The sequence below is a fragment of the Podarcis bocagei genome (genome assembly GCF_964188305.1).
Source record: "Podarcis bocagei genome assembly, chromosome: 9".
Taxonomy (NCBI): Eukaryota; Metazoa; Chordata; class Lepidosauria; order Squamata; family Lacertidae; genus Podarcis; species Podarcis bocagei.
Window position 1 is genome coordinate 44,216,825 of NC_138134.1, and position 25,930 is coordinate 44,242,754.

Consider the following 25,930-nt stretch of genomic DNA (forward strand, 5'->3'; position numbering starts at 1 on the left):
ACTGTCAGGAAGTTCTTCCTAATGTTTAGGTGGAATCTTCTTTCTTGTAGTTTGGATCCATTGCTCCGTGTCCGCTTCTCTGGAGCAGCAGAAAACAACCTTTCTCCCTCCTCTATGTGACATCCTTTTATATATTTGAACATGACTATCATATCACCCCTTAACCTCCTCTTCATCAGAGTTTGCATTAGTAGTCCCTGCTAATCCTCAATTGCCTCTGGAAATGCAGATAACTGATGTGTAAAGGCCACTCGTGGGGAAGTCCTGAAAAAGCCTTGACCCACACCAACCCAAAAGTAATCCAAAGCTCTGAAAAATCATATCTCTAATCACTACACCAAGTTACAGATTTCCTGACCTGTCCTTCATGGGAGCAATCCTCTCTTGCACCAGTTCCATACCTTCTCCAAATTCCTTCTCCTTTTCAAATTTAACTACTGAGTTGAAAGAAATGGGTAGGGAAAAGAACTGTTGAGTTTATTTTCCAAGGTTCTTTTGCTTATTCAATGGCAAGAAAAAAATGTACACTTTCTAGAATACCTATTTGCAATAAATACCTATTTGAATAAAGCCTTTATTGCTCAGAGTAAGGAAATAATCCTCAGTTTCTTACCATCTTCTGTATTCCAGCTCCCCCCTCCCAACTCAGTAAGGAGTTGGGGGAAAGAGGAAGTAAATTGTGAGCTGAAATTAGGGCGATCTGCATTAGTTGAGTTGGTTTACAGCCCACCCTAATACTAAAACCACCGGCCTTGGCACTCTTCAAGGCTAAATTGTTGTAACAGGCACGTGCCACCTAAAGAGTTCACAATTTAGGTAGGGCTGTAGAACGGTGTGTTCCAAATTATGTTCTAACAGCCACAGATTCCTCAATGAGAAAAGCCATAATGTGGACAAGTTTCTTGAAAAGACAGTTTACCAGTTCTACAATGCACAGCTACAGAGGTGTGTCACAGGTAGCTTATATGGAGTGCTTGACTCAAGCACAAGCTAGGCTTGGTTATGCACCATGAAACATGTCCCATAATGCTCTCCAAAACAATTTCTATGTCAGACGCACAAAGGTTATTTGGCAAACAAGTCAATGTGTAAATGCCAAGTTGGAAAGCCACTTCCCTAGAGTGGTCATCACACTCATCTGTTTAAATTTTATCTTGCCTTGATCCTGCACTACACTCGTTTTAGGAATGTTTTTACACTCTCTAGATTCTAAACCCTTGTTATGCCAGAGAAAGCTTTCATTTACTTTTGTCTATTAAAGTATGTCCAGTGATGGGGATGTTTTAGTTAGAATCTAATGCCTCAAATTAGGTTCCATTGTTTATAATACTGACAGCTGGAACACGCAAAAGACACTACTAGCTTGTGCTATATAACAGTGAATCCTGAAGGTAAGAATTATTCTGTGATGAGCTCAGACTTCTGGACATATAATCTCAGACAATATGCCAGCCTCCCCACAAAGAGAAAAGTGACCTGTTGCTTAGGTAAGAAATGAAATCTTCCCTGAAACCAGTAGTAAGGAAGCAGAAATAAGATTCCAAACAAAGCTAGAACTGACCCAAGTAGAAACTGTTTTATTCCACATAGTCCTGTCCCCTACCAGCTGAACTACCTAATCTGTCAACATATGATGTCTGGCAACAGCAACATTTTATCAAAAGTATGAAGCTGTCATAATTTATCCACTTCATGTAATGTGTATTCACAGACATGAGACTGCTGCTATGCATACATGATAGTGATTAATTCGCTTGCTCATCCCACTACTTTGGCATATCCAAGTAAGCCTTGTTGAGCCTATGCAGAATGAATGGCTATGTCATAGGTTGAGAGTAACTTGGTGCGTTCTCCAACAACTGCTAATATTTCTTTAATATTTCAAAGGCACACTTCATGCTTTGAAAACCCCAAGTATTCTAATCCTGAAAGGCTGAACATTCTGTGTCAGCTAAAGGCTAGCAGCAGTTAATGAGGATTATGCAGAAAAAGAACTCTAGACTGCATCCATGTTTAGTGAAAACTCTTAAATACCTACTAATTGTTCACAAATATACTTCTGTTGAGCTTGTACCACTAATGACCATTACAGCTGGCAGTTAAAATACCATGCTACTCCCTATTTTGTAAATAGGGGAGGACACTTTTAAGAGACTGCAAAACAATGAAGGCCAAGGTGTGACTCCCTTTCCTTGCAATATAATTTAAAGCAGGGTGTGGGTTTTTTAATGTTAATTTATCAGTTCAGGTGTTGCAATGGTTTTTCAACCCTTCACAATTTTGCAAGCAATTACCGGTATCTAATAATATTAAATCCTTCACTTGCTTTCAAAGTAATATTTAAAAGCTAAGCTTTTGTGGTCTTATCTAGTAGAATGTAGAACGCCATTGAGGAGATGAAGGATGAGGAGTGTTACAACTTTTTGGGAGCCCAGGGAAAGTCATGCAAATAACTCATTCCAAATAAGGATTTTCACATCACTCTACACAACACTGTATTATTCTGCTAGTGAACAGTAGTACCACTGTAAAAATTAAGATATCTAAAGTACTTGGCAGCTTATTACATGTTTTGACTAACATAAAAGCCGAGTTGAAAACTCTTGCCTTCAAACTGTGTAATAAATATTTCCTCTACACTATCTCTGCACATTGCTGAAAGCTAACACGATAGACTTGCACTGCCCAGTTGTTCATTTAAAATTGTCTAGCACTGCCAATAAATCTTCAAATATTCAATGATGCTACAAACTAAAGTCATGTAGCCATATGCAATTTTAAAATTAAACAAAAGCAGCAGCAATACAATGTTACAGTTTGGTTACCAGTGCCTTACTTTCGTTTGCTTTTTGTGTCAGTAGTCTGAAAAACACTAGAGGCAGACATGAGATTTTCTATATATTGTCCAAGAACTTGATTTTCTGATTTCAGTTTCAGGTTTTCTTCTTTAACAGCATCTACTCTTGCAGACAGATCTGGAAGGACAAGGTGAATTTTAGAAGCAAATCACAACATCTGCTCTACTCTGAGTTTTAACTAAATGGTAGAAATAGTCACATGAAACGAAAAGCCCATTTTAAAGACATTCTGTATAGTGAAAGTTTATCCAATGCTTTCCAATAAAATGTTCTTAAAACACGCAGTAACCCAGTGTCAAATTTAGTCCCTGCCTCAAGCAAGCCTCCTAGGAAAAGCATTCCAGAGTCAGGGTGCCACATGCATTGCAGTTATTTAAATGGAACATTATTAGAGCGTGAATAACTGTGGTCTATCTCTGTCCAGGAACGGCTATAGCCAGAGTATCAGTGCTAGTAGATAAATATCAGTGTTAGTAGACGAAAAGCACTTCATGTCTCAAGAGGCCATTCAGGCCCCTTTAAAAAGGGGTTGGGTCTAATAACATCCCTAGGCTACAAACTGGTCCAAAACAGTTGATCCCTCTAACCAACAGCATCGGCAACTTATCAGGAATTACCATCATCTAGACCATTCACACTTCCACAGCTTACTGAGAGACATCAGCTTACTGATGATACTGTGTTCCAAAACCCCAGGTGACCTTACTCAACAGTTTCATGTAAAATATAGAATGCTAAGGCACACTATAGTATAAATGGCAAGGGAGGGAACAAAATGCACTTTCTGGACTGCACCCATAGTCACAATATGAAACCCCTTGTTGACTTCTATGCCACACCAGATTTAACAGAATTTGCAGGAACATCATCTTGGCTCAATCCGAACTGCAGTCTGTGTCAATGATAAGTTTCTATCCTTAAAATAATTCTGCATGTAGATAGGTTAACCTTCTGAATTAAGAAACTAACCTTCAAGTGTATGCTGGAGTTCCAAAACTTGATTAATAAGTCGTGTTTTTTCTTCCAATTCCACTTGATTTTCAGCCTCAACAGCTGTAAAAAAGAGATACTCTTTAGTGCAGCCAAGTACAGTATTACAATGCACAAGAGGGAAAACATGAAGTTGAAAAAATGCTTTATACCATCCATATCCGCATTCATCATCGTTGAACAGATCCAATCCACTGGTGAATCTTGTACTTCAGAAATGTACTCTCCTTAAAGAAGATAAAACTTGTCAACGGTATGTACAAATGCAGAACCAGGTTTTTTAGTTTAATGTTTTAGAAGGGTAGCATTTGATATCTAAACTTCAATGTGAACAGCAACCAACAAAACATTGCTGTGAAAATAGACAAATCTGCTTTTGTCTTCTTTTTAAAAAAAGTAGTAAAATTGAACTTTTCCAGAAAAAGGAAGCAAAACAATATTCCTAAGGAAGACACAACAGTTATTTTCCAGCAGCAGCCAAATCTGCCACATTTTGCACACCAATATCAACTGCACCAACCTATTTCAACATTCTTGGGACACACTTTGCAAGGTGATATATGCTTTGAGCATCTTTGTTAATAACTGATCAGGTAGGCATCTGTTGACTGACTGTTGGCTACTTCTGCCAGCAATTTAAAACATACCTCTCCATCCAAGTTTTCTTGGACTATTAATACTGGCTCTTGGCATCTCTGGTTCCTATAACTGATAGGATGCTTCATTGACTTTCATTGACTCAAGCCTATTTATGTTTTTATACTGTTTGATTGCAATAAAGCTTCTAAATGTTTACAAAAAAATTAAAACATTGAAATAATCCATAAAGCATGTGGCTCTTATATGTTGTTGATGTTTAACTGTTCTGAAAGCCATCTTGGTGTTTCCCTGAAATGAAAGGCAGTATGCAGTTTGTTTTATTAATAATCTTTTAAGTTATGCATATCGATTTAGCTTCTATTAATTTACTATTTTAACCAAATTATACTACAGCCAACAGCAGTAACAGTTGAATGAAACAGCTGAATGAAAAACAAGAATGATTTATGTCGAATTTCAAGCTTGTTGAATGTTAACTTCAGGTGGTGGTCTGGGGTCCCACACTATTGGGTGCAATTTAATTTTGTACAGAGTGAGCTCTTTAAAAGAGGCCTGGTGGATACAGAGTACACATGTTCCACGGGGCCTCTTTTAAAAGACTCACGCTGTATGTTGTCTATAAGCGTCCATATACAGTAGTACCATAACATTTCACATGCATATCTTCGAAGAAACTCATAGTTTTAATGCTGTATATTTTCGCTCTACAGGGGTGCATTCCCTATTGCCAGGCAGGTGAAAGGAGAGAGAGCCATCCTAATCAAGAAATGGATGGCGATTATTAACGTCAGGGGATGTTGGGTCCCTCATAAGCAAGGCTGGCATTTGAGAGGCGCTTGTTCATTTTCATTCCACCCACAACGCCTCGGTAGGAGGCAACGTCGCTGCTACCGGAAAGGCGGAGAACCCAGCGCTCCAGAGCTTTCTCTTGCGCACTCCCCAGAAGAAGAAGAAGAAAAAGCACCACCCAGCAACCCCCCAAAAAACCCAGGTTTGATGCTGCATCCTGAAAACGGAGCCTGGGAGGAGGAAACCCTCCCCCTGCCAGCACATCCCCTCCACACCCCGGTCGCCTCGCCCTCCCAACCCGCAAGCAGGGAGCCCCGCCTCCCGCTCAGGTCCCCAGGCAAAGGAAGCGCGCGCTACTCACCTCTCCCCCACCTGCCCAGGTTGCCCTCGGACCCCAACCCTCGCCTAGTTCAACAGCGGCCAACTGCGACTGCGCAGCTTCTCCTTCGCCCAGCCGGCAGCGCACGCGCTTTGCTCCATGAAAACAACCGGCGGGGTGGGAGGGATGGAGGAGGCAGGAGGGAGACGGCGGGCTTAAGGGAAGAGAGATGGCCCAGCCAGCCATCGAATCACAGCAAACGAAAGCGGACGGCCCTTCGCGAGGCAGCCAATAAGCGGAGGGAGACATCGGCAGACGCTTCCATCGACTGTGGGGGCGGAGTCTCTTCGCCATCGCCGGCCTGCTTCCGCAGGGCGGAGAAGTAAACAGGGATGACAGGAGCAGACGCCTCCCATCGCTAGTCCCTTCTCTCCCCCACCCCCGTCCCTCAAGTCAAGTCGTGGGCCTGAATGAAGGCTTTAATTCATAAGAGAGCAGAGCGGCAGCGGCTGCAAAAACACGTCCCAAACGGCGCTGCTTTCCCTGGGCTGCGTCATAAGCACCTCCCGCTCCAGTTACAAGACATCTTTCCGCAACCTGAAGAAACACTTTGTGAGACAGAACGACGTGTGTCAGGGGTTGTTCACCGACAAAGGAAACGAAGGAACCTCCCACTGCCATGCTCTGAAGCGACAAACGCTTGCTCCTATTTTGTAACTGCATTTATCTCCCACATTTCCTGTAGTGAGGTCGATGTGGCGGACGTGATTTTTCCCTCCTTTTCATGGTATCTTTCACCTGGTTAGGTGAAAGAGATAGTGAGGGACTGACTTAAGGTTAGCCAAGGAGCTTCGTAGCTGAGGGGAGATTTGAAACCTAGTCTGGGTCCTAGTCCGAGGCTGTAATCACATTTATTTCCCACTCTTCTCCCAGAGGGTTTTGCCTCACCTTTAATCGTCACAACAACATGGTGAGAAGGACCAGCGCTGAAACCACTTTGCTGAGTCGCTCATATTTATTTCCTACTCTCCAGAGTGCTTTGCCTCACCTTTAATTGTTGCAACAACATGGCAAGGTTGGTCAACATCATGACCAAGGGCTGCAACCCTACAGACAGTTGGGTCAAACTGAATGCTGTGGCACTTTTGAAGGAAGCATTGCAAGAAACTAGCTAGAGGAGACTAGAGAACAAATGCGAAGTTTGTTCCTTATGCAGATTTTATTCGTAGGATAAGAAGAATAAACAAAGCAAAACAGGTAAGCCTAAGGCCCTTTTCAGTTGCCTCTATGTGGCAGCAGGGTTAGACTCCTGACAGCTGAGATGCAACACTTAGACTGGCTCAAGCACTGGGATGGGATTATCTTTCCAGAAACAGGTCACGTCTTTCCTTTATGTACTGCCTTACTATGCTGCTCAAGTAAATTGATGCTCAAGTAATTAGTCTGTTCCTTGGTTTACATTCACATGGCCTTGAGGATGTTCTTGCAAGGCCAGGAGAGTATCCCCAATAATCATGTGGTCACCTGAATGGACTAGGACCAGATGGACTTCAATGGTTGGCATGCAGCCACAATCCAGTACTAAGAGTGTTCCTATGACACTCTCAGACTGTACACTCTCTTGGCATAACTTCTACATGGCAATGCTGCCTACAAGAGATGGAATTAACTCCTTGGAGGATTCAGGTCCATACCTGGGCATGAATTTGACATGGGGGGAGCAATTGTTAGGCACCACCTAAACCCTTATTGAAATCACAGTGGTCTTCCATGATCTTGCAATACAAGATGGGTACCTTTTTTTTGACCAAGGGCCCCCCTCTGGGCCACCTTCCAAGGGCCACAAGCCTAGGGCCAGAGGTAAAAGCGTACAAAGCAGTAAATGCTATTTTTACCTTTTTTTCAGTAGGCTAGTTCAGTGGCGTAGCGTGGGTTGTCAGCACCCGGGGCAAGGGAAGTAATTTGCGCCCCCTAACCCGTGGATTTGCACCCCCTAACCCTAACCCCCAGATGTTGCGCCCGGTGCGGCCGGCCCCCCCTGCACCCCCCACGCTACGCCACTGCTCAGCCTGCAGAGGCCTCTTCCCAGCCGTGCTTGAAAGGGGCAGGCAGGCACTGCCCCCCACCTCCCCCCAGACAAATAGGACGTTGATTAGTTTTTCAATGGACCTGTTTAAAAGATTTTGTAAATTGTTCTTCTTCCTGAAGGAGCATCTCCACCCCCATTGTTCTGCCTGGACACTGAGGTCCAGCTCCGAGGGCCTTCTGGCGGTCCCCTCATGAGAAGCCAAGTTGCAGGGAACCAGGCAGAGGGCCTTCTTGGTGGTGGTGCCCGCCCTGTGGAACGCTCTCCCACCAGATGTCAAAGAGAAGAACAACTACCAGACTTTTAGAAGACATCAGAAGGCAGCCCTGTTTAGGGAAGCTTTTAATGTTTAATAGGTTATTGTACTTTAACATTCTGTTGGAAGCCACCCAGAGTGGCTGGGTAAACCCAGCCAGATAGGCAGGGCTTAAATAAATTATTATTATTATTATTATTATTATTATTATTATTATTATTTGTTTTCATTACTTTGCTCCCCACTCTTGGGAGTGGGGAGAATTCAGCTGTAGAGAAGGCTATAGATTCTGCGAATAAGTCTATGATATTTCCCCTCTTTGGCCAGCTGCTGGTCCCTCCATGTGCACCCCTCCATTTGTCAACTCCGAGGAGCCCAGGCTCTGCCTGTCCCTAAGCAGGGGCAGAGGAAGGGGGCGGTGGGGGCGGTCCACACCAGGTGTCATCACTGAGGGGGATGACATTCGGCGCACCGTGACTCCCAGGCCTACCCCGAGCCGTCAGGGGAAGGGGTGGAGATGTGCCGCCTTGCCAGCGGCCTTCCCCACCTTCCCCCTTTGTTTTGACAGCTGGGGGAGGCTTTGGAGTTGTGGGCCGGCGTCGCGCCATTGCCCCTCGCTTCCGGGCTGCTTGGGGGGGGGAGCCTCCCCATAGCTGTTAAAAGGAAGAGGGAAAGGAAGAAGGGCGCTGGCGAAGCGGCATGGCTCCCCACCCCCCAGGAAGCAGCCCAGCATGGACAGCTCGCTCCACCCCCCCATGGGCATCTCTCCCCCTGGGACACTCACCCCATGGCATGTGCACCGCTCCGGGCGCTGGAGCAGCTAGATCTGCCTCTGTCCCTAAGGCCAGCCTCTCAGCCCCCCCCCCCGCCAATCATAGAGTTAGAAGGGACCCTGGGGGTCATCGAGTCCAACCCCCTCTGCAATGCAGGGATAAATATGCAGCCGTCCCAAACGAGGATCAGAGACGCAACCTTGGCGTTCTCATTGCCGCGCTCCAACCAACCGAGGTATCCACACTTCTCCCAAATGCCCCCTTCCCCGAGAGCTGCCCAAGGATTTGCTGTCGATTCCCCGCGTGAAAATGCTTGCCCATTAAAAGGAAGGGAGGCTCCCTCCGCTCCTGCCACGGGGAGCTCAGCCTGCACTTGGGCAGGCCCTTTGTGTCACGTGCGCTTGGCGCGCTGCTCTTTCCAGCTTCCTCCCCTCCGGGCCAGCGGCTCCACCTCTTTTCCTTTGCCTCTTTGAGCCGCTTAATTCCCAGCAAGGAATTAGCAGGCTCGCTCCACCTCCTCCTCCTCCTGACTTTGCAAGGAAATAGCAGGCTCGCTCCACCTCCTCCTCCTCCCGACTTTGCTGCTGCTGCTGCGCGGCTTTTTTCCTCTACCGACGGCACGCTGTGCCTTGGAGAGGTTCCCACTTCCTCGAGGGGGGCCGGCCAAACGCGCCCCCAAAAATGTTGCGCCCGGTGCGGCCGGCACCCCTGGCACCCCCCACGCTACGCCACTGGGCTAGTTTCTACGCACACTCACACACCCCTCCCATTTGCCCCCAAGCCTGAGGTTCCCCACTCCATTATACCACCATGGAGTACCAGAGGGAAGATTTCTAGGGCAGTACAGCTGGACAATCCTCTGCTTCAATAGGTTAGTAAAGGGTTGGAAAAAGATGCTGAGCTCTCAGTTACAGTGCTAGTGAGGCTTAGTGGGTGGAGAGAATAAAAAAGCTATTTGGCTAATAGAGTAATTAACTGCTTCTTTTAAGGTGTCTTAGTTTAACATTAATAGTTGAATATAAGCTTTTGATATTTAAAGTGTCAGGAACAAGTTAACATAGTATGTACTCGTTTAGACCTAGCAATATGATTTTAAAGTAACCAGATAAGCGTGTGCACTTAAATCATGTAATGTGGCATATAAATGTAAATGCCTTTGTTACATTCATCTGTGTTTGTACTATGCCTGCACCCCACAGTTTCTGGGTCAGTGGTACGTTAAGGGTTCAGAGGGAATAAGAGAGATTGAATGGTGAAAGTGACACAGATGTAGGTCACCCTGTGCTGTGGGAGCTGAATTTTCTTACTGTTGTGTGAATGATGAAATACACTCCCTTCCCTACACAGTGCTCAACCTCAGTATATCTATAGAACCTTCTACACTGTAATGTACGAAAATGGCTCTTGTAAGGTGTGGTGATGTAAGGCATGGGGCTTATCTTAGAGGTGTGGAGCCTGTGTCCCTCAAGGTGTTGATGGACCAGTGACCAGAACATGCATCATCCCTGACTATTGGCTGTGCTGGCTGGGGCTGATAGGAGTTCAAGTCCAAAAACATCTGCATGGTCACAGGTTTTTCAGCCCTGCTTTTTCAGCAAACTAGCTAATTTTCAACACTCCTCTCTGCAAACTCACAATTTAGCAAATGTATAAATTCTTATACCAGAAACACTTGCAAAATACATGTCAAGAAATACTGGTGGTTATACTGGTGCTTATCAGGATAAAAACATTATGAATATACCAATATATTTATTTTTTAAAAGAGTATATTGTTTCCCCATAGACATGTTTCACTGAGGAACAAAATTTCAGGCGAAATGAAAAGAGAAATGTTGAAAATATACCAAGGAACTAATAAAAAGGGCAGAGTTAGGGAGACCTCTGCTGTCTAGAGAGGGAACTTGCAAATGCCTTTTTTCCTGGTAAATAATTTCAGTTGTTTCCAGTATGTAGTAATGTATTTGTAGCCCCAGTTCTATAAATCCCACAGTGGTATGACAACTTACACCCCTGTCCTAAATTAACACATATCATGCCAAATTATTTCTGTGGGTTTAGGTGGGCCTAAAACAGTTTTCTCCACTGCTACACTGCAAACTGCTTTTGAAACTGAGGTGTCAGTGGTGCAGTGAGATTAGACTCTGGACTCTTATGATGTCTCTCTCTTTAGCTGGCCATGTGTACTGATTCACTTACTTAAAAATGTGGTCAGCCAGCCATGCTGCATTTGGAGAGCCTCCTGGTCACTCTGCTGGACCAGTAGGGCCCTGATGGCACCATAATGAGGTGCATTGGAACTATGGCATAGTGGTTTGCTAGTAAAATTTTAAAAGAAGTTCTTTGACTCCTAGCCATTGCTTGGAAATAGGTTTGCACTGATTTCAGTGGAACATAGATCCAGATTAAGATGTCTAAGATTGCAACCTTGTATAGATGAACATTTTTACCAGCCTCTTTGTGAAGGCTATTTGTGTGTACTAGCCTCTGGAGAACTTAATGTATGGGGTAAGTGATGTAACTTTCTTCAACCCTTCTTTTAACTGTAAGAACTGTGTTTTCTTTCAGGTAGGGTGTTTATGCACTTCTAGTTATCAGCAGTTTCCTTACTCCCATTTATCTAGAACAGGGATGGGGTGCTAGAGCTGATTTGCAGGCCAGATTATTATCCCCCCGACTCCTCATGATCCAGGTTTGGCAGGTGGGCAGAGTTATACCCACCTGTCAGTTACCTGATATCAAAATGACACCAAGTTTTCTTTTTTGCCCATAGGCATCTTCAGAAGCCCCTTTCAAAGTGCAAGCGAGGAGGGAGGCTATGCCTTGGCTGAGCCCAGTTGGCATGACTTTTCAGAAGCATTTGCTATTACGTATGTCTGTCATTCTCACTCCTGATGTAAAGTGCGGTGCAATAAATGGCTCAAGCTGGATAAGGAAGATTGGTTAAGGACACCACAATACTCCACAGCAGTTTCCTGCTTGGCAGGGGGTTGGACTCGATGGCCCTTGTGGTCTCTTCCAACTCTATGATTCTATGATTCTATGATTCCTGTCAAACTAGTAGGCAGTTACCTAGTAGAAAATATATGGCCCACTTAATATTACACAATACGTAGTGCAGCAGAAAAGCTATGTAGATGGAAATTCGCTTTGGGGTGTTTGTTTTACGCCACTTCCAACAGTTTATAAATATATAAGTAATTCAATATATGAAAGGATTTACAGTTGATCCTCGCCCTTTCTGTCATACAGATAATATAATTAGAGCTGCTTCAAGCTGTTTGCCTTCAGAAAAGGCCCTTTTAAAACCTACATAATCTTTTCAAATCCCTGCAAACAGGCATCCGGTTTTGTAGCTGTGACTTTGGAACTTGTCTGTGACACTCTCCCATTGGTTAGTGAAATGTTGCTAGAATGAAGGAAATCTGTTTCACCCCCTATGAGATGGCTTGCTTCACTGGTTGCTAAACCAACTTAGCTACCAAGAGGTCATTTTAGGCTTCTGGCCATTGAGCTACTTCTATGATATTGTCAGAGCACGCCAGTTCCCCTGTTTCCAGTTCATTTCATTAAGGACTCAAGGAAAAGACAATAGTTGCACTGAATATTGCTGGACTGCATGTCAGTTGTGGATTGGTGAAAGAGGCATAAGTGAGTGGAGCAACAAATGTAAATTTTACCTTTGTACAGTAGGCTATTTTGTGTATACACTCATACACTCCTTGGTTTCCTGCACCCAGGCAACCAAGAGACATTAGAGTTGAAGGAAGCATTCCAGCTGGCCAAAACATTCATGGAGGGTGTAAAGCAGGGCTGGCGAGGACTGTGGCTGGAGAGAGCCCAAGAGTCACATAATGGGGGAAAGGAAGGGCTGCATTTGACCCCCAGGCCTCAGACTCTCTACCCTTGTTCTGAAGGACAGAAGCATGCTGACAGTCGTCTAAGTTGCTACCTTAGGTACTCTCTACTAAATCCAGTAGAAAAGAATATGAGATCAGCATACTAGGTTTATGCCAACATTCTGTGTTAGCATTGCACTGCTGTAACTGCTTTGCTAGTGGTAAATGGCCAGTGCAAAAGGAGAATCAACAAAACTGGGGAGGGCAGATGCAGAGTTTAATCAAATTTGTATGCTCACTCAGAGCTCTCTCTCCCCAGAGTAGAGTGAGGCTATACCAACAAAAGGTACAGGATAAGCAAAAACACCAGAAGCAGAGTCAGTGGAGAGTCCAAGCAACTGCATGTGACTCCAAGTCTCCCGGCACCACCTTGCCCACATCAGAAGATGAAATTTTAACTAGTTCAGCAGCCAGCCATGCTGCAGCACTAGGAATATGCACACCCTTGAGGTAGTAGCCAATCATGACACAGCACAATAATTTCAAGTGCACTGTGGGGAAACCAAGATGGTGGCATCAATGGGCTCTGAGTCGCCTGTTGTCTCTAAACAATGGGAAGGGTTAAAATAAATGGGAGAAAGGTGAAATGCTACCCAGCCTGTGGATAAGTCTGTTGCCATTGTCATAAAATGATGAACGACTGAAAAAACATAAGCATAAATAGGTAGGAAAGGGGGATCTGGGAGGTCACTGGCTGCTGGGATACCAGAGTTGACCCATGGAAAGAAAGAAGTAAAGGTGTAGACTTCTCCACTACTTTTCCCCATGCCCTTTAAAGGCTTCACGTACTTCATTGCTGCATTAGGTTGCTATTAAAGGCACAGATACAAGGCCAGTTGAAAATATGGTAATCCTACTCTATCATTCTTTTCATAGAGAAAATCGATATAATATAGTTATAATTGTATGAGCAGTACACTGAATGTAATATTTTATAAAGCAGCTCATCAAGAGATTAATGCCCTGTCAGTGTTGCTTAAAGAAAATTAAGAGAACTCACTCTGCTTCTGGAATGACTTAAAAATTGCCATTAGTAATGTACTGCTCATTTACGTGTTCATTAAGACATTATATAGTTAGCTCTTTCACTTGAGCTATATGGATTTTCATATTACACTTACAAAGAGATTTTTTTTTTTAAAGAGCAAGGCACCAGGAGCCCAGAAGTCAAAACTGGATGAAGTGTAAATATGAAACAGTGCTAGTTCATTTATTTTCCTCTTGATTCTTTTCTTATATTTCTCTGACAGTGCAATCCTATATATGAAAGAAGTAAGCCTCACTGAGTTCGGTGGGGCTTGTTCCAAGGTACTGTATAAGATTGCTTTTGGAAGAGCAATTTTAATCTCTGGGAGGGAGCAGTGGGACAAGGCAGGGCAGAACTGCCACATTCAAAGCCCAGACCCTCCATGTGTCCCTATTTTCCAGGGATGCCCCTGATTTAGAGAAGGCATCCCAGTTTCTGATTTGATCCTGGAATGTCCAACTTTTCCTTAGGATGTCTCTATTTTCATTTGAGAAATGTTGGTGGGTATGGAGTTATCCGACCCCTAAGCCATCTGAAGGCAATCCTTTATAGGGAAGGTTTTTATGTTTAATGTTTTATTATGTTTTTATATGTGTTGAAAGCTGCCTAGAGTGGCTGGGGCAACACAGTAAGATGTGTGAGGTATCAATAGTAAAATTATCATTATGGAATGGTACGTCCCCATTTTCATCAGAGAAATGTTGGAGGGTATGGAAGCCCTGCCAGCTTCTACTGGCCAGGGTGGAAGGCAACTTCTTAGTGCCAAAGGAGATCAGGAGGCCCCTTAGCAGCTGACATGGCTGGAGGAAACAGCTTGGATTCAAAGCACTTGCTCCAGTGATTTAAACCCAATCCACTTTCTCAGGAGAATGAAAAAATACACCTTTAAAAAACTGATAATTGTTTTCTTTATAGAAGAAGATGAATTTATTCAAAGTGCTTTCTCCAATGCATTGAATACAATCATCTTTTCTCTGGGAATAAAGCAGTGCTCCATTTTTTAAAAAAGCATTTTCTCTCTTTCTCGAGAAACCACTCTGTATTCAACAGCTTTCTCTGAAAAGGGGAAAATGCTCCATTTTTAGGAGAATTTCCCCCTCTGCAGAGGCTTCCGAGTTCCATGTAACTGATGATCTGCTGACTGTTGGTTACAGGGAGTTTACTTGTGGGCACACTTCTAGCGCCGATCAGATGATTGGTACTGAAAACTTGTCTTCAAAGGAGGTTGCCATAACCGACAATCAGTTGATTGGCAGTTACAGCTACCTCCTTTGAACATAGACAGGTATCAACCACCTTACAGCATTCTGGTGTCAGGTGTTTGACAGATGAGTGGTCTCACCCACCTGTCAATCTTGACCCTAGCGGGTGGGCGGGGGGAGAGATTTGTCCCACCAGACAGATCCAGTTACCCACTCTAGGTGTAGACAGTACTGAGTTAGATGGTCCAATATTTGAGTCGGTATAAGGCAGCTTCCTGTGCCTAATCCTGTGCTCGGCTTGGCTCCGCTGCACCCCACCTCATCCCTATAATGTTCCAGTTTGGGACACTACGTTTGCAGAAACGCTATCATAGTAGCATATCATCCACCACACTTTCTGCAGCCACAGTGGAGGCCTCAGCAGTGGCCAGCATGTGAACATATCCACTATATCCTTCCCTCTCCAGCAGCAACAGTCAGTGGTTAAGGACTACACTCTAGCCAGGTATTAATGGTATCATAACCTGATATTATCGTCTGCCTATGAGAACAGCACGTTTTCATAGCACAGTGATAATTAGCCATAGTTAATGTATTCCAGGTTCTAATTAAAATTTTCTAAAGCCAGCTGTCATTGCTTTCAATAGAAATGAGAGGCATAATCAGGACTGGTAAAGACTTTCTGGCACTTTTGCATGAATATCTGCAATATACCACAGTTGCATCGACAGAAGCTCTGTGTGCTGTTGCCCGTCATATAACAGGCAAATAGTATAACCTATCACTTCTGGGGGGCACTTTTAGAGCTTTTATTGCAGATACATTTTCTGCATTGGGCAACTTTCTACCATGTGCATCCTGAGAGATAGTCATTTATTTAACCATAGTACAGGTTCAAGAGGAGTAAGAATGCAGAGGCAGATCTAGGGGAGTACAATGGTCACACTGGGCACTGAGCCAAGAGGGTGCCTCAATGATGTAGAAGTGAAGGTGAGAGGCTGGGGGGGCACTGAATTTTGGTGTCACACAGGGCGCCACTGAAGTTTGAAAGCCCAACTCTGCCACTGTGGAATTATGCATACATTTTGCTATTTTGGGGGGTGCAAAAGTGTCTAATTACCTTGCTGAGGAGCTTCCTATGAATCATTGGTATTTAGGCTATAGTATCTCTAAATTCGGGATGCAGGTGGCGCTGTGGATTAAACCACAGAGCCTAGGACTTGCCGATCAGAAGGTTGGCAGTTCGAATCCCCACGACGGGGTGAGCTCCCGTTGCTTGGTCACTGCTCCTGCCAACCTAGCAGTTCAAAAGCACATCAAAGTGCAAGTAGATAAATAAGTACCACTTCGGCAGGAAGGTAAACGGCGTTTCTGTGCGCTGCTCTGGTTCGCCAGAAGCGGCTTAGTCATGCTGGCCACATGACCCGGAAGCTGTACACCGGCTCCCTTGGCCAATAAAGTGAGGTGATCACCACAACCCCAGAGTCGTCCGCGACTGGACCTAATGGTCAGGGGTCCCTTTACCTTTATCTCTAAATTCAAAGTGCCTGACATTTCTATAGTCTGCTTTTTATATTCAAAACTATCAGGTGACCATTGAGAACAGTGATGCTCTACTGCACATCCACAAGCAAGAAGAATAGTCTGGAATGGTATACCACTGGAAGCATTTGGGCCTGCCCCTACCGTGTCTTAATGTGGATTTTGAACCCCTTATGTCTCTTTTAATACTTCCTCAACCATGCAGCATTCTCCTCCAACTACTGTTGTCCCATACTTTCTTCTCCCTAAACCTAGAGAGTCCCTGAACTTTGAAAATCCATAGGAGATCTAGGGAATATCCGGATTTAGGAAGTGTGGGACAGCAGTAATTGAAGGAGAACGCCACAAGGGCGGGGAAGAATTAAGAGAGGCACAAGGGATTCAAAATCCACTTTGAGCCAAGACATGGACTAATTTGTCAGGGGCAACAGGGGGCAGATTTTTTAATTCAACAATAGCAACTGAGTTTTCTAAAACAGTATTATCATTCTTTTAAGAACACTCTCCCTTTAATACACACCACATCATATGCCTATTTTGAAGCTCAGTTGCAAACCACTCTGAGAACTTCATAGTCAAAAGTATGGCATATCTCAGTGCCATAATAAATAAATAAATAAATAAATGCCTGTGACAATCCCACGCCTTTACAAAGCCATCACCAAAATTTACTCCAAATGCTTTATAAAAATGCTAGTCCAGAGACTAATGATTAACAAGAGATGTGCATTGTCATGTTTGAACACACATTCATGTAACAGAATGGATATCCTGTAAGGCTAAATATATTTTTAGCCCTTAGGTCGTACATGTTTATAACAAGCCACCTATGTTCCCTTACCTGAGTCATCAGCCAAGGAAATATTAGTAAAGCTGTCATCCTCCTCTTCCAGAGAACCTTCCATTTTGTTTCAGTGAGGTTTTTTAAATTTCAGGAGTGCGTTAAAGAGAAAGCAGCATATCCTATTTTCCTCTTGTTAAATCTTTAATGATTCCACCCACCCACCAGAGGCTACTTGATCCTTGCACTAAAAGCGAAACACTTCTTGTTCTTACTAAGAACAGCACGCTTGTGCACGGAAGGATCTCTGCAACCCTGAGCTGCCTCCCGGAAACAGCTATGGTACAAAAGTTAAATAGTTACAAGTTGCAACGCCTTACGCCAATAGGTGCTGAGTAATCACCATTGTTTCAGTTTTGTACAGTATTTTCTCTATGAGGGAATAATGGAAGAACCAGATATACATGCGCCACTTGTTCAGCTCAGGCAGATGTGCCTTTCAGAATCTGAAAATTAGAAGCCCCGTCCAAAACACACTTAGAAAGGTGTATAATTTTATTTAGTGACACAACAAATTTAGTGTGATCCTATGCACATTAACTTGGAAATAAATCTAACTGAGAACTTGTGAGAAGACATTTTCTTTGGTGTATAGATGAGTTTGCAAGAGAGAGGGCCTGTGATTCATGTAGTGCTTGATCTGTGATGGCTCAAGTCTGATCTAGACATTTCACTTACCAGAGATAATTCTCTGTTTTCATATAGTATTCATGTTGTATCATGTGCAACTGGCATGTTGGGTTCCTGGCTTTCCACCTTAGGAGTCAGGGCCACCTTAGCAAAGTACCATCTGATGCCCCCTCCCCACATTAGTTCCCTGCCCACCCACCTCACTAGCTATGGGCTTACCTGGAAGCAGTGGTAGGTACCTGGGAAGTCATTTCAGGTTCCATCACAGTTCCTGGATAGCCAGGACATTTTTCATATTGGGATTCATCTGAATCCAGTGCACACCCCTACCAATTACCCTCTCCAGCTGTGTCCTTCCGTGATCATCAAATTGTGCTTGGGCATTCCCCTGAGCATTAGCATCAATTTTTCAAGGTGTGTATGTATTTGCAATGGGCAGGTATGCCAGAAAAGTTCCAGAGTTGCCCATTGGCTCACATACAATGCATTTAATTTTGTTCTGAACTCCTAACCCTAAGTAAAAAATCATGTAAGATTTAATTAACACTTGTCGATACCTTTTAAAATAAGTATTCAGCCACATAAAATAGAGCACAGTCTGCATGTAATTTTGTGTGCTTCATTCTGCAGAGCCAACACAAGCACAAAACCTTAATATCCATTGGGCTAAAGCGTCTAAATAATCCTGTTGACATATAAATATATTTGTCTTTGGTTAAACTATATGCCTGTAGAACTACAGGATATGCACTGTTTGAACTCTATAGATCTTATCTAAAATGTTTAATTAATATTCCTTGCCACTATCAATAGTTTCCTATTATTTGTGCCATCTGGCTTCTCTCTGGTAGGTACGGTAATTGACATGAATGAAATGTATTGGCTCCTTATAAACTAGATTAAATTTTGCCGAGTGAACACAGGGCCTCTTAGTCTTCCTTGCTTTATCAGCAATGTGGCAATGGATACTATAAAATAAATGCAAATATATACTTATAATGGGTTGTATCCAACTAACAGCACTAACAAAACCCAAGATCTCACCAGGATGAGAGAATTCGGATTCAACAGATCTTGATATTTGCTGTTTGAACCTCAGATATCCTGGGGTAAGGTTGGCCCTCACCCTGCATCAACCAGGGCTCAGCCAGTGGAATTTAAACTGGTGGAATTTACATCAGCATCATACCTTTCAACGTTTTCAGACCCAAAACCAGGACACGTGTCTTCCAGGACATGCTCCCAGGTGAGTCATGTGACCTGCACCTTCGTCTCACTCCAGAAAAGCACTTTTTGGGGGGCAAGAGAGCAACATGAGAGATAGCTGCAACAAAAATGGTCGCTGTGATATTGTGCATAAAAATGGGGATATTCCATTTTTTTCTGGGGCACCTGGCAGGTATGCAGAAGAAATCCTAGAAAGGGGCCATTCTGTGTGAGGGGTGGGGGTAGCACAGAATAAAGAGAGACTTACACCTATTCCAAACCCTGTTCATCTCAGTCATGTGACCTAGAGACCAATCCTCAAAACTCAAGCCCATGCACACCTGCCAGAGCAGTCAGCAGCGTCCCCTCCCAGAAGCTCTTGAGCAGAGTTTAGAACAGGGGTAATTTATGCCAGAATACATTCCTATAGTTAGGATTATTCTGTAGATTATACTCAGAGAATAACCATAGAAATCAATTAACATACTTACTTAATTAACTAACTTAAGGTGCAATCTTAATTCTAGGTCTGCTGGGATAAGTGAACTAGGATCCAGTGGATCTCTGGATCAGCCAGCTGGTTCCCAGCTCAGCTGTGATCTGCCAGTATAATTCCCCCATCCCAGCTCAGCCAGGACCCAGCTTTCAGTAGGGTGCTTTCAATAAAACTGTCCTTTGGCATCTCCCCATGTATGCTGCTTGTTCTTTGGGGTGTCTGCAGGCGTATCTTCGGGGTGCTTGTGAGTTGTGTGAAGTGGGACACAGGATGTGCTGGTGTACTTCATGTGCACTTGTTTACCCAGTCATCTGTTCTTGCATGTGGCTGTGGGATTGGTGGAGCTTGTGGTGGGCATGCCTGGAGTATATGGCGTACAATGTGTGCTGATTGGCTGCCTCTGTGAGCATTGCTAGGGGCACCATTTGTTTGTGCTGGCAATTTCAAGCCACTTTCCCTAAGCTGTCTCTGAGAAGTCTCTCAGTTCATATACAACTGATAAGGGCACTTAAGAACTCTCCTGTGTGTGTCAACAGGTGGGCTTGTCCCCATAGTAATGTTGCCTGAGCTAGCTCTCTAGGTTTTGCTGCCTTCTTTTCTCTCTGCTGGGCTGGGGCCAGCTTACCCAGCCTTTACCCTTCCCAGAAGTTCCTGAACAGCATACTTTACACCAGATTACCTTAAGATGGCTTCCATTTGAATTGCTCCCTGTCCATTAACTCCAGGGTGTCTACTCTGAATATGACTTAGTTGCATACATTATTGTACTTATTCATTGGTTTCTTTCTGATGCGTGATCTCATATTAGGGTAAGCCATCAGCAGTGAGGTAATCTTTCAGCACTTTAATGCTGGAATCCCCTTTTCATAATCAATAACGTTCAGTCTTATGTGCTGAACAAGGCAGTGCAGTAGCAATTCTCTTGGCACTTGAGAACTTGACACAATTCCTACTGTTCATTCAATTGTATGATTACTCTCATTTTTTAAATAAAATTGTGTATTAAGGAATTACATAAAATGAAATAGTAAAGTTCACACATGAAAATTAACGGGTTTGTAGAACCGTGACATAAATTAATTGTCTCTCTGAAAGTGAGGAAATCAACTTGTCTATTAGTTGTTACACTTCATTTTTGTTCATGTGTGAATGAAACCATTGCATAACCCATCCTCCTAGCTCACATGGTAGAGCATGAGACTCTTACTCCCAGAGTCATGGGTTCAAGCCCCACATTGGGGGGGATCCTGCATTGCAGGGGGTTGGACTAGATGACCCTCGTGGTCCCTTCCAACTCTACAATTCTTTCAGTCTATGTTTCTATGATATATATCCAGGTACCCTGATATGTAAGAAGTATGTTCTCTTGCTGAGGCTTGTATTCTCCCAGTGCTGTGCCATGACTGGCTACTTGAGTTATCTGGAACTGAGGAGCTGGATGGTGGGGGAAGAGGAGGTTATAGGGGCAGTTACCTTCGGGTTTCCAATGACTCCAATAGGAGATGAGATCCAGTTCCTTAATTCTTGTGGGTTTAACATACTCAGAGTAGAACCACTGAAATTAAGAAATTTAAGTCCATTGATTTAATTTGGTCTATGTGCTAAGAGTATGACATAGCTGAATGTCTCCCAGAATGTTTTACTTAACACCACCTGTTTCGTTGGTGCAATTTTGCACCATTACAGAGGGTGGGAATGAACGCTGAGCTGTCATAGGGTCCCACTTAAGCTCTGCTCCTCCCTTGCCATATCCCCACCTTGGCCATTTTGTGCCCAGTGAACTGTTGGCTTCATCACAGAGGCAAGGCTATTGCTGCACTGGCACATAGGAGCAATGCTATCATTTTTTGACCTTAGGAGCAATCATATCTCGCTCAGCAGACTTAACTCAAGGATAGGATCACTCTGTAACTCTTCTACTGTTTATCTGTGGGAGATTAATGTCTACCAGCCTCATTAAAGTAAGCATCAAAGTGACATTGAGACTCAAATCAGAGCAGACTTTTTGTTGTTATGCGAGACAAGATATAATGTAGCCTTAAAAAAAAGAAAAGAAATGTTTTGCACACTTTTACATCCAAGGAAAAAATATGCTTTATTGCTATCATTATAATTAATTAGTAAGAGTTCAGCTGTGATCTGAATGCACTTCTGTTAGCCTAGTTGGGATTATTTATTGAGGAGTTTTTGCTATGCTGCATGTCAAGTTCTTTTCACGGTAGTCAAGTCACATAAAAATTGTTCTAAGCAGAAAAATGGTCGTGTTAAGCCTTGCAGAATCATGCCTACGACATGCATCGAATATATATGTGTGTGTTTGTTATTCAGCATTTAATTAGTTCAACGCAAGTGACTATATTTACTTTTCTTCTACATAATTGAGTGAAGATTTCCTAAGTTCTTGGTCATGAACAGAATGCAAAATGCAGTGTTTCTGAATAATGTGTTTTGTTAGAAAAAGAAAGAGCACCTGCCAGTGGATTTTTCTTATAATTAGCTCTGAAGAAAAGTATCTGCTTAGTGTACAGTGGTACCTCGGGTTAAGAACTCAATTCATTCCGGAGGTCTGTTCTTAACCTGAAACTGTTCTTAACCTGAAGCACCACTTTAGCTAATGGGGTCTCCCGCTGCCACCACGCCATTTCTGTAACCTGAAGCATCTGTAACCTGAAGCGTCTGTAACCCGAAGTACCACTGTATTAGGAATGGAGATAAGGGAGCACCCGGGAAGCAGAAACAAGGAGAAGGTCAGAAGTCAGAGCTCTGCCCACTGAGGCTCTCATGCAGGAGGACCTACCAGGACTGTGAACTCCCAGACTGTTGCTGAAAGCAAATCCCTAGACACACATGAGCTCAGAGACACCATGTTCCTTAATTCTGTGTTGCCCACCTCACCCTCCCAACCACTATCTTGTTGGTCGAGCATAGGGTCATAGATCTATGGAGAGGACTCAAGTGGACAGCCATGTTGAGCTATATTATCTCCTTTAACATGAATAAATCTCTAGTTACTAGGAATGCTGCCCCTGCTTTTTGGAACGGTATCCCTGTTAAGATAGAAAAAGTGCCCACAACCCATATTTTCCAAAACCAATTCTCTTTCAACAAGCTGGATGTTTGCGTTAGGTGTCCATTTTGTATTGCTTTTAAATCTACCTTTAGCTGTTCTATGATCTGTTTGTACATCGCCTTGAGACACATTTAAATGGATATATTATTAATAATGATAATAATAATGTGGCGTGGGTGTTTGCTCAGCTGTTTCTGTCTTGCTTTTTCCTTGAGCCTTGTGTGTTTATGCTTCTTTGGCAGTCAGGCAGTCAGCTTTTCCCTAATGCAAAGATGTCTGAAGAGATGGTTGATGATAGCATCCATGTCTGAAGCTAACTCGTGCTTAGAGATTAATTATTCAAAATGACGGATGCTTTAAACTGGTGTGATCAATAGTGTTATCATAATACACAGTAAAGGACGAGTCATCGCTGAGCTAGAATGCGGGAATTGGTTTTTAATTTGTTATCAAGGAAATTAAAAGAAGCCAAAAATGAACATAAAACACACCCAGCAGAGCCAGGAGACATCAATCGCTATTGCCTTCAATTTCTCCTGCTTCATCCAGGTGATGTTTAGCTTTCTGCTCCTAATTACAATTTTTCATGTTATAAATGCAGTAGTGACCTGGGTATGACAGCAACATAAAGAACTCCAAGCTGATCCTCGCAGAAAGGGTATTTTGATCTTATTGCCCCCAGAGAGTTCACAAGGAAACTGCTGCCTTTTCCAATGAAGATTGATAACTACTAATGAAAAGCAGAAGGGGGCACCTTTGTCATTACAGTCCCTGTAAGCAAAGCCAACTAATAGAATAGCAGTTCTGACTGTCACTGGCAGTGGTAGCCTTGGCGAAGAATGGGCAGAGGATGTCCCAAGCTATATTAATTCCTATTGGCAGCAATTTTGAAATGGTATACCTCCACTGACTACTCCCTGAAGAACAGTTCCCTGCAGACTTCAGACATATTGCTTGCTGTCAAAACAAAGGGACAGAGGAGATGCTGTCATTATGCCTCAAGAAGCATTTCCCATTTACTTTAAGCACTTCTGCTGGTAGGAGAACCAAGCTAGCTATATATCAAAGGATAATATAGACTTGAGGAGTATGGTCTGGCTGATCAGAAGTCACAGAGCTGGTGCTCCAGTTTATATGGTAAAGAAGAAGAGCTCCTGAATGTCAGTCACTGGGGAACAACAATGGAAGAGGGCTATTTCAGGCTTCCCCAGAGCTGACCCTACTATTAGACATGGTGAGGCAGCTGTCTTGGGTGGCAGATGACGTGAGTGGCGGCAAGGTGTTGGAGGACAGAGCTCTGTTATCTTGTCACCAGGGATGTCCAAATGTCTTCTGTACACACATTGAGGAAGGGCACCATCTTGTCCATTGCCTTAGGTAGCCCTGGGATTCCCATTGACATCTAGTTGGCCACTGTGGGAAACAGGATGCTAGACTTCATAGGCTTTTAGTCTGATCTGGCAAGGATCTTTTTATGTTCCTTATCTTCTCCCATCCATCCAACACACAGCATCACATGTGAGACAGACATTCCATGCAGAGTCCCAAATACGCAATGGACAGAACTGTGGGACCATTCTCTACTTTTTTTCCTTTTTTTTTTTGGAGGAGGAGGAATTGCACAAGTATAACAGATCTATAATGGAAACTAAAAACGACCTTGGATATGGTAAAAAGCCTAAACCATTTGACTACTGTACTTCGTTTTGTTCTTCATCACATCAATATTAATGTGTGATTTGACTAAAAAAAAGGTGCTCTATTAATTAGTTTTCTTCACCTTCATTCTTATAAGTGCATTTGTCATTTAGAGAACATTGTTATGCTGTGTCTCATTCACTACGTTTATGTTTACCAAATCACTCAGAAATAACGTGTTTTGCGGGGGGGGGGAGGCAAAATCATATGACACGGCAGCAGTGAGGTTAATGGAACTCTCTGTTACAATTTCATTATCATCTGTCACTCTAAAAAAAAAATCAAACTTTATCTCAATGTCTTTTTAGTTTTGGCAAATCCCAAGGTAATCATCATTCAATGTTTTATTAATAAGACTGGCAATGGAGGTGATGAGAATTACCCAGCCATGATAGGCAGAGCTTAACATTCCTGCCTACTATAAGACAGTTGCAAAGGGAAGAGGAGAGCTCTGATAAGTGTCTGGACCACCACATTTCAAAGAGATACCTGAAGCCATACAGTGGTACCTCGGGTTACCAACACCTCAGGTTACAAACACTTCAGGTTACAGACTCTGCTAACCTCAGGTTAAGAACTTTACCTCAGGATGAGAACAGAAATTGTGTGGCGGTGGCGCAGCAGCAGCGGGAGGCCCCATTAGCTAAAGTAGTGTTTCAGGTTAAGAACAGTTTCAGGTTAAGAACAGACCTCCAGAACGAATTAAGTTTGTACATAACCAGAGGTACCACTGTATTTGCAAAGCCACTTACACAACACCTAACAGCACTTCAGTAGATATGGTCAGCTTAATACTTTGGACAAAGAGAGGGGGGCTATTGTCCTATGAAGGTGACACCCAGAGTGCACCCAAAGCTTGATTTTTAGAAAGGAAGTTGGGAAGCAAAAAACAAACAAACTTTCCTACAGGCAGTCCCTTAGTTCACAACTGAAGTTTGGAAGGGGCAAATCGAGCCAAAGGCTGAAAAACACTGAAAATGCTTGGGGGGGGGAATGTGGCCCTCCAGATGGTGTTGGCCTCTGACTCCCATCAGCCCCAGCCAGAGTGGCCAATGGTCAAGGATGATGGGAGGTGTAATCCAACAACATCTAGAGGGCACCAAGTTTGCCCATTGTTGCCGTCAGTAAAATAACTAAGCAGAACATGTGCCTATAATACTTCAGTATACTTATTTTAAGAACAATTTTGATTCTACTTACAAGCTGCACTGTACTTTGTCATTCTGAAGAGTAGATAGCAGGCTTGAACTTCACATGCTGCACTGTCAGAAAATATACTGCTTTAACCAAATCTGAGCTCTAAAGTTTCTATAGGAGAAGTCACATTTGTACCCCACTCTTCCCCCAGTGAGCTTTGAGGCATGTATTAACAGCCCCCAGTATTAACAGCCCTGTGACACAGGCTAGATTTAGAAATAGTTATTAGTTCAAAGTCACCCAGTGAACTTCATGAATGAGAAGGCATTTGAACCCAGGCCTTATCAGTTCCTGACTAGTATTTAAGTCACTGTAGCAAAGTGGCTCTCCTCCAGCTGTTGTTCAACACAGTTCTAAGAACTCCTACTGTTTTGTGCTTCTTTTAAAATGTGCAACATGTTTTCTTCCCTCTAACCTATTTGCAGATGTCACTTTAAACATTATTTTCCAA

The 25,930-nt window shown here is 43.4% G+C and overlaps 1 protein-coding gene and 1 long non-coding RNA gene across 6 annotated transcripts in view; one reads left to right on the forward strand and one right to left on the reverse strand.

Moving 5' to 3' along the window:
• Nucleotides 1-1,190: 1,190 nt before the first annotated feature.
• Nucleotides 1,191-17,387, reverse strand: SCOC (short coiled-coil protein). 4 transcript variants are annotated; one of them, XM_081209227.1, is made up of 4 exons: nt 17,183-17,387; nt 4,001-4,072; nt 3,828-3,911; nt 1,191-2,975 (listed from the first exon to the last, which is right to left on the reverse strand). In XM_081209227.1, the coding sequence occupies exons 1-4, from the start codon at nt 17,244-17,246 to the stop codon at nt 2,833-2,835; spliced, it is 363 nt and encodes a 120-aa protein (XP_081065353.1). In that variant the 5' UTR covers nt 17,247-17,387; the 3' UTR covers nt 1,191-2,832. The 4 variants fall into 4 exon arrangements, with proteins under 4 accessions (XP_081065353.1, XP_081065352.1, XP_081065354.1 ...); XM_081209226.1 differs by having other exon boundaries at nt 4,001-4,075; XM_081209228.1 differs by lacking the exon at nt 17,183-17,387 and adding an exon at nt 5,599-5,738.
• Nucleotides 5,908-25,930, forward strand: part of LOC308595264 — a 32,952-nt gene continuing 12,929 nt past the window's right edge. For both annotated transcript variants that reach the window (XR_014011964.1, XR_014011965.1), the window contains exon 1: nt 5,908-6,813. This is a non-coding gene — a long non-coding RNA (uncharacterized lncRNA). The remainder of the gene's footprint in view (nt 6,814-25,930) is intronic.

Excerpts from the sequence above, each read along its gene's own strand:
- SCOC (XM_081209226.1), bottom strand. The coding sequence starts at position 17,246 with ATGGAAGGTTCTCTGGAAGAGGAGGATGACAGCTTTACTAATATTTCC. Across the intron at positions 3,912-4,000 it reads GATGAATGCGGATATGGATG|CTGTTGAGGCTGAAAATCAA; the intron begins GTATAAAGCATT and ends TCTTTTTTACAG. Across the intron at positions 2,976-3,827 it reads ACTCCAGCATACACTTGAAG|ATCTGTCTGCAAGAGTAGAT; the intron begins GTTAGTTTCTTA and ends TTGTCCTTCCAG.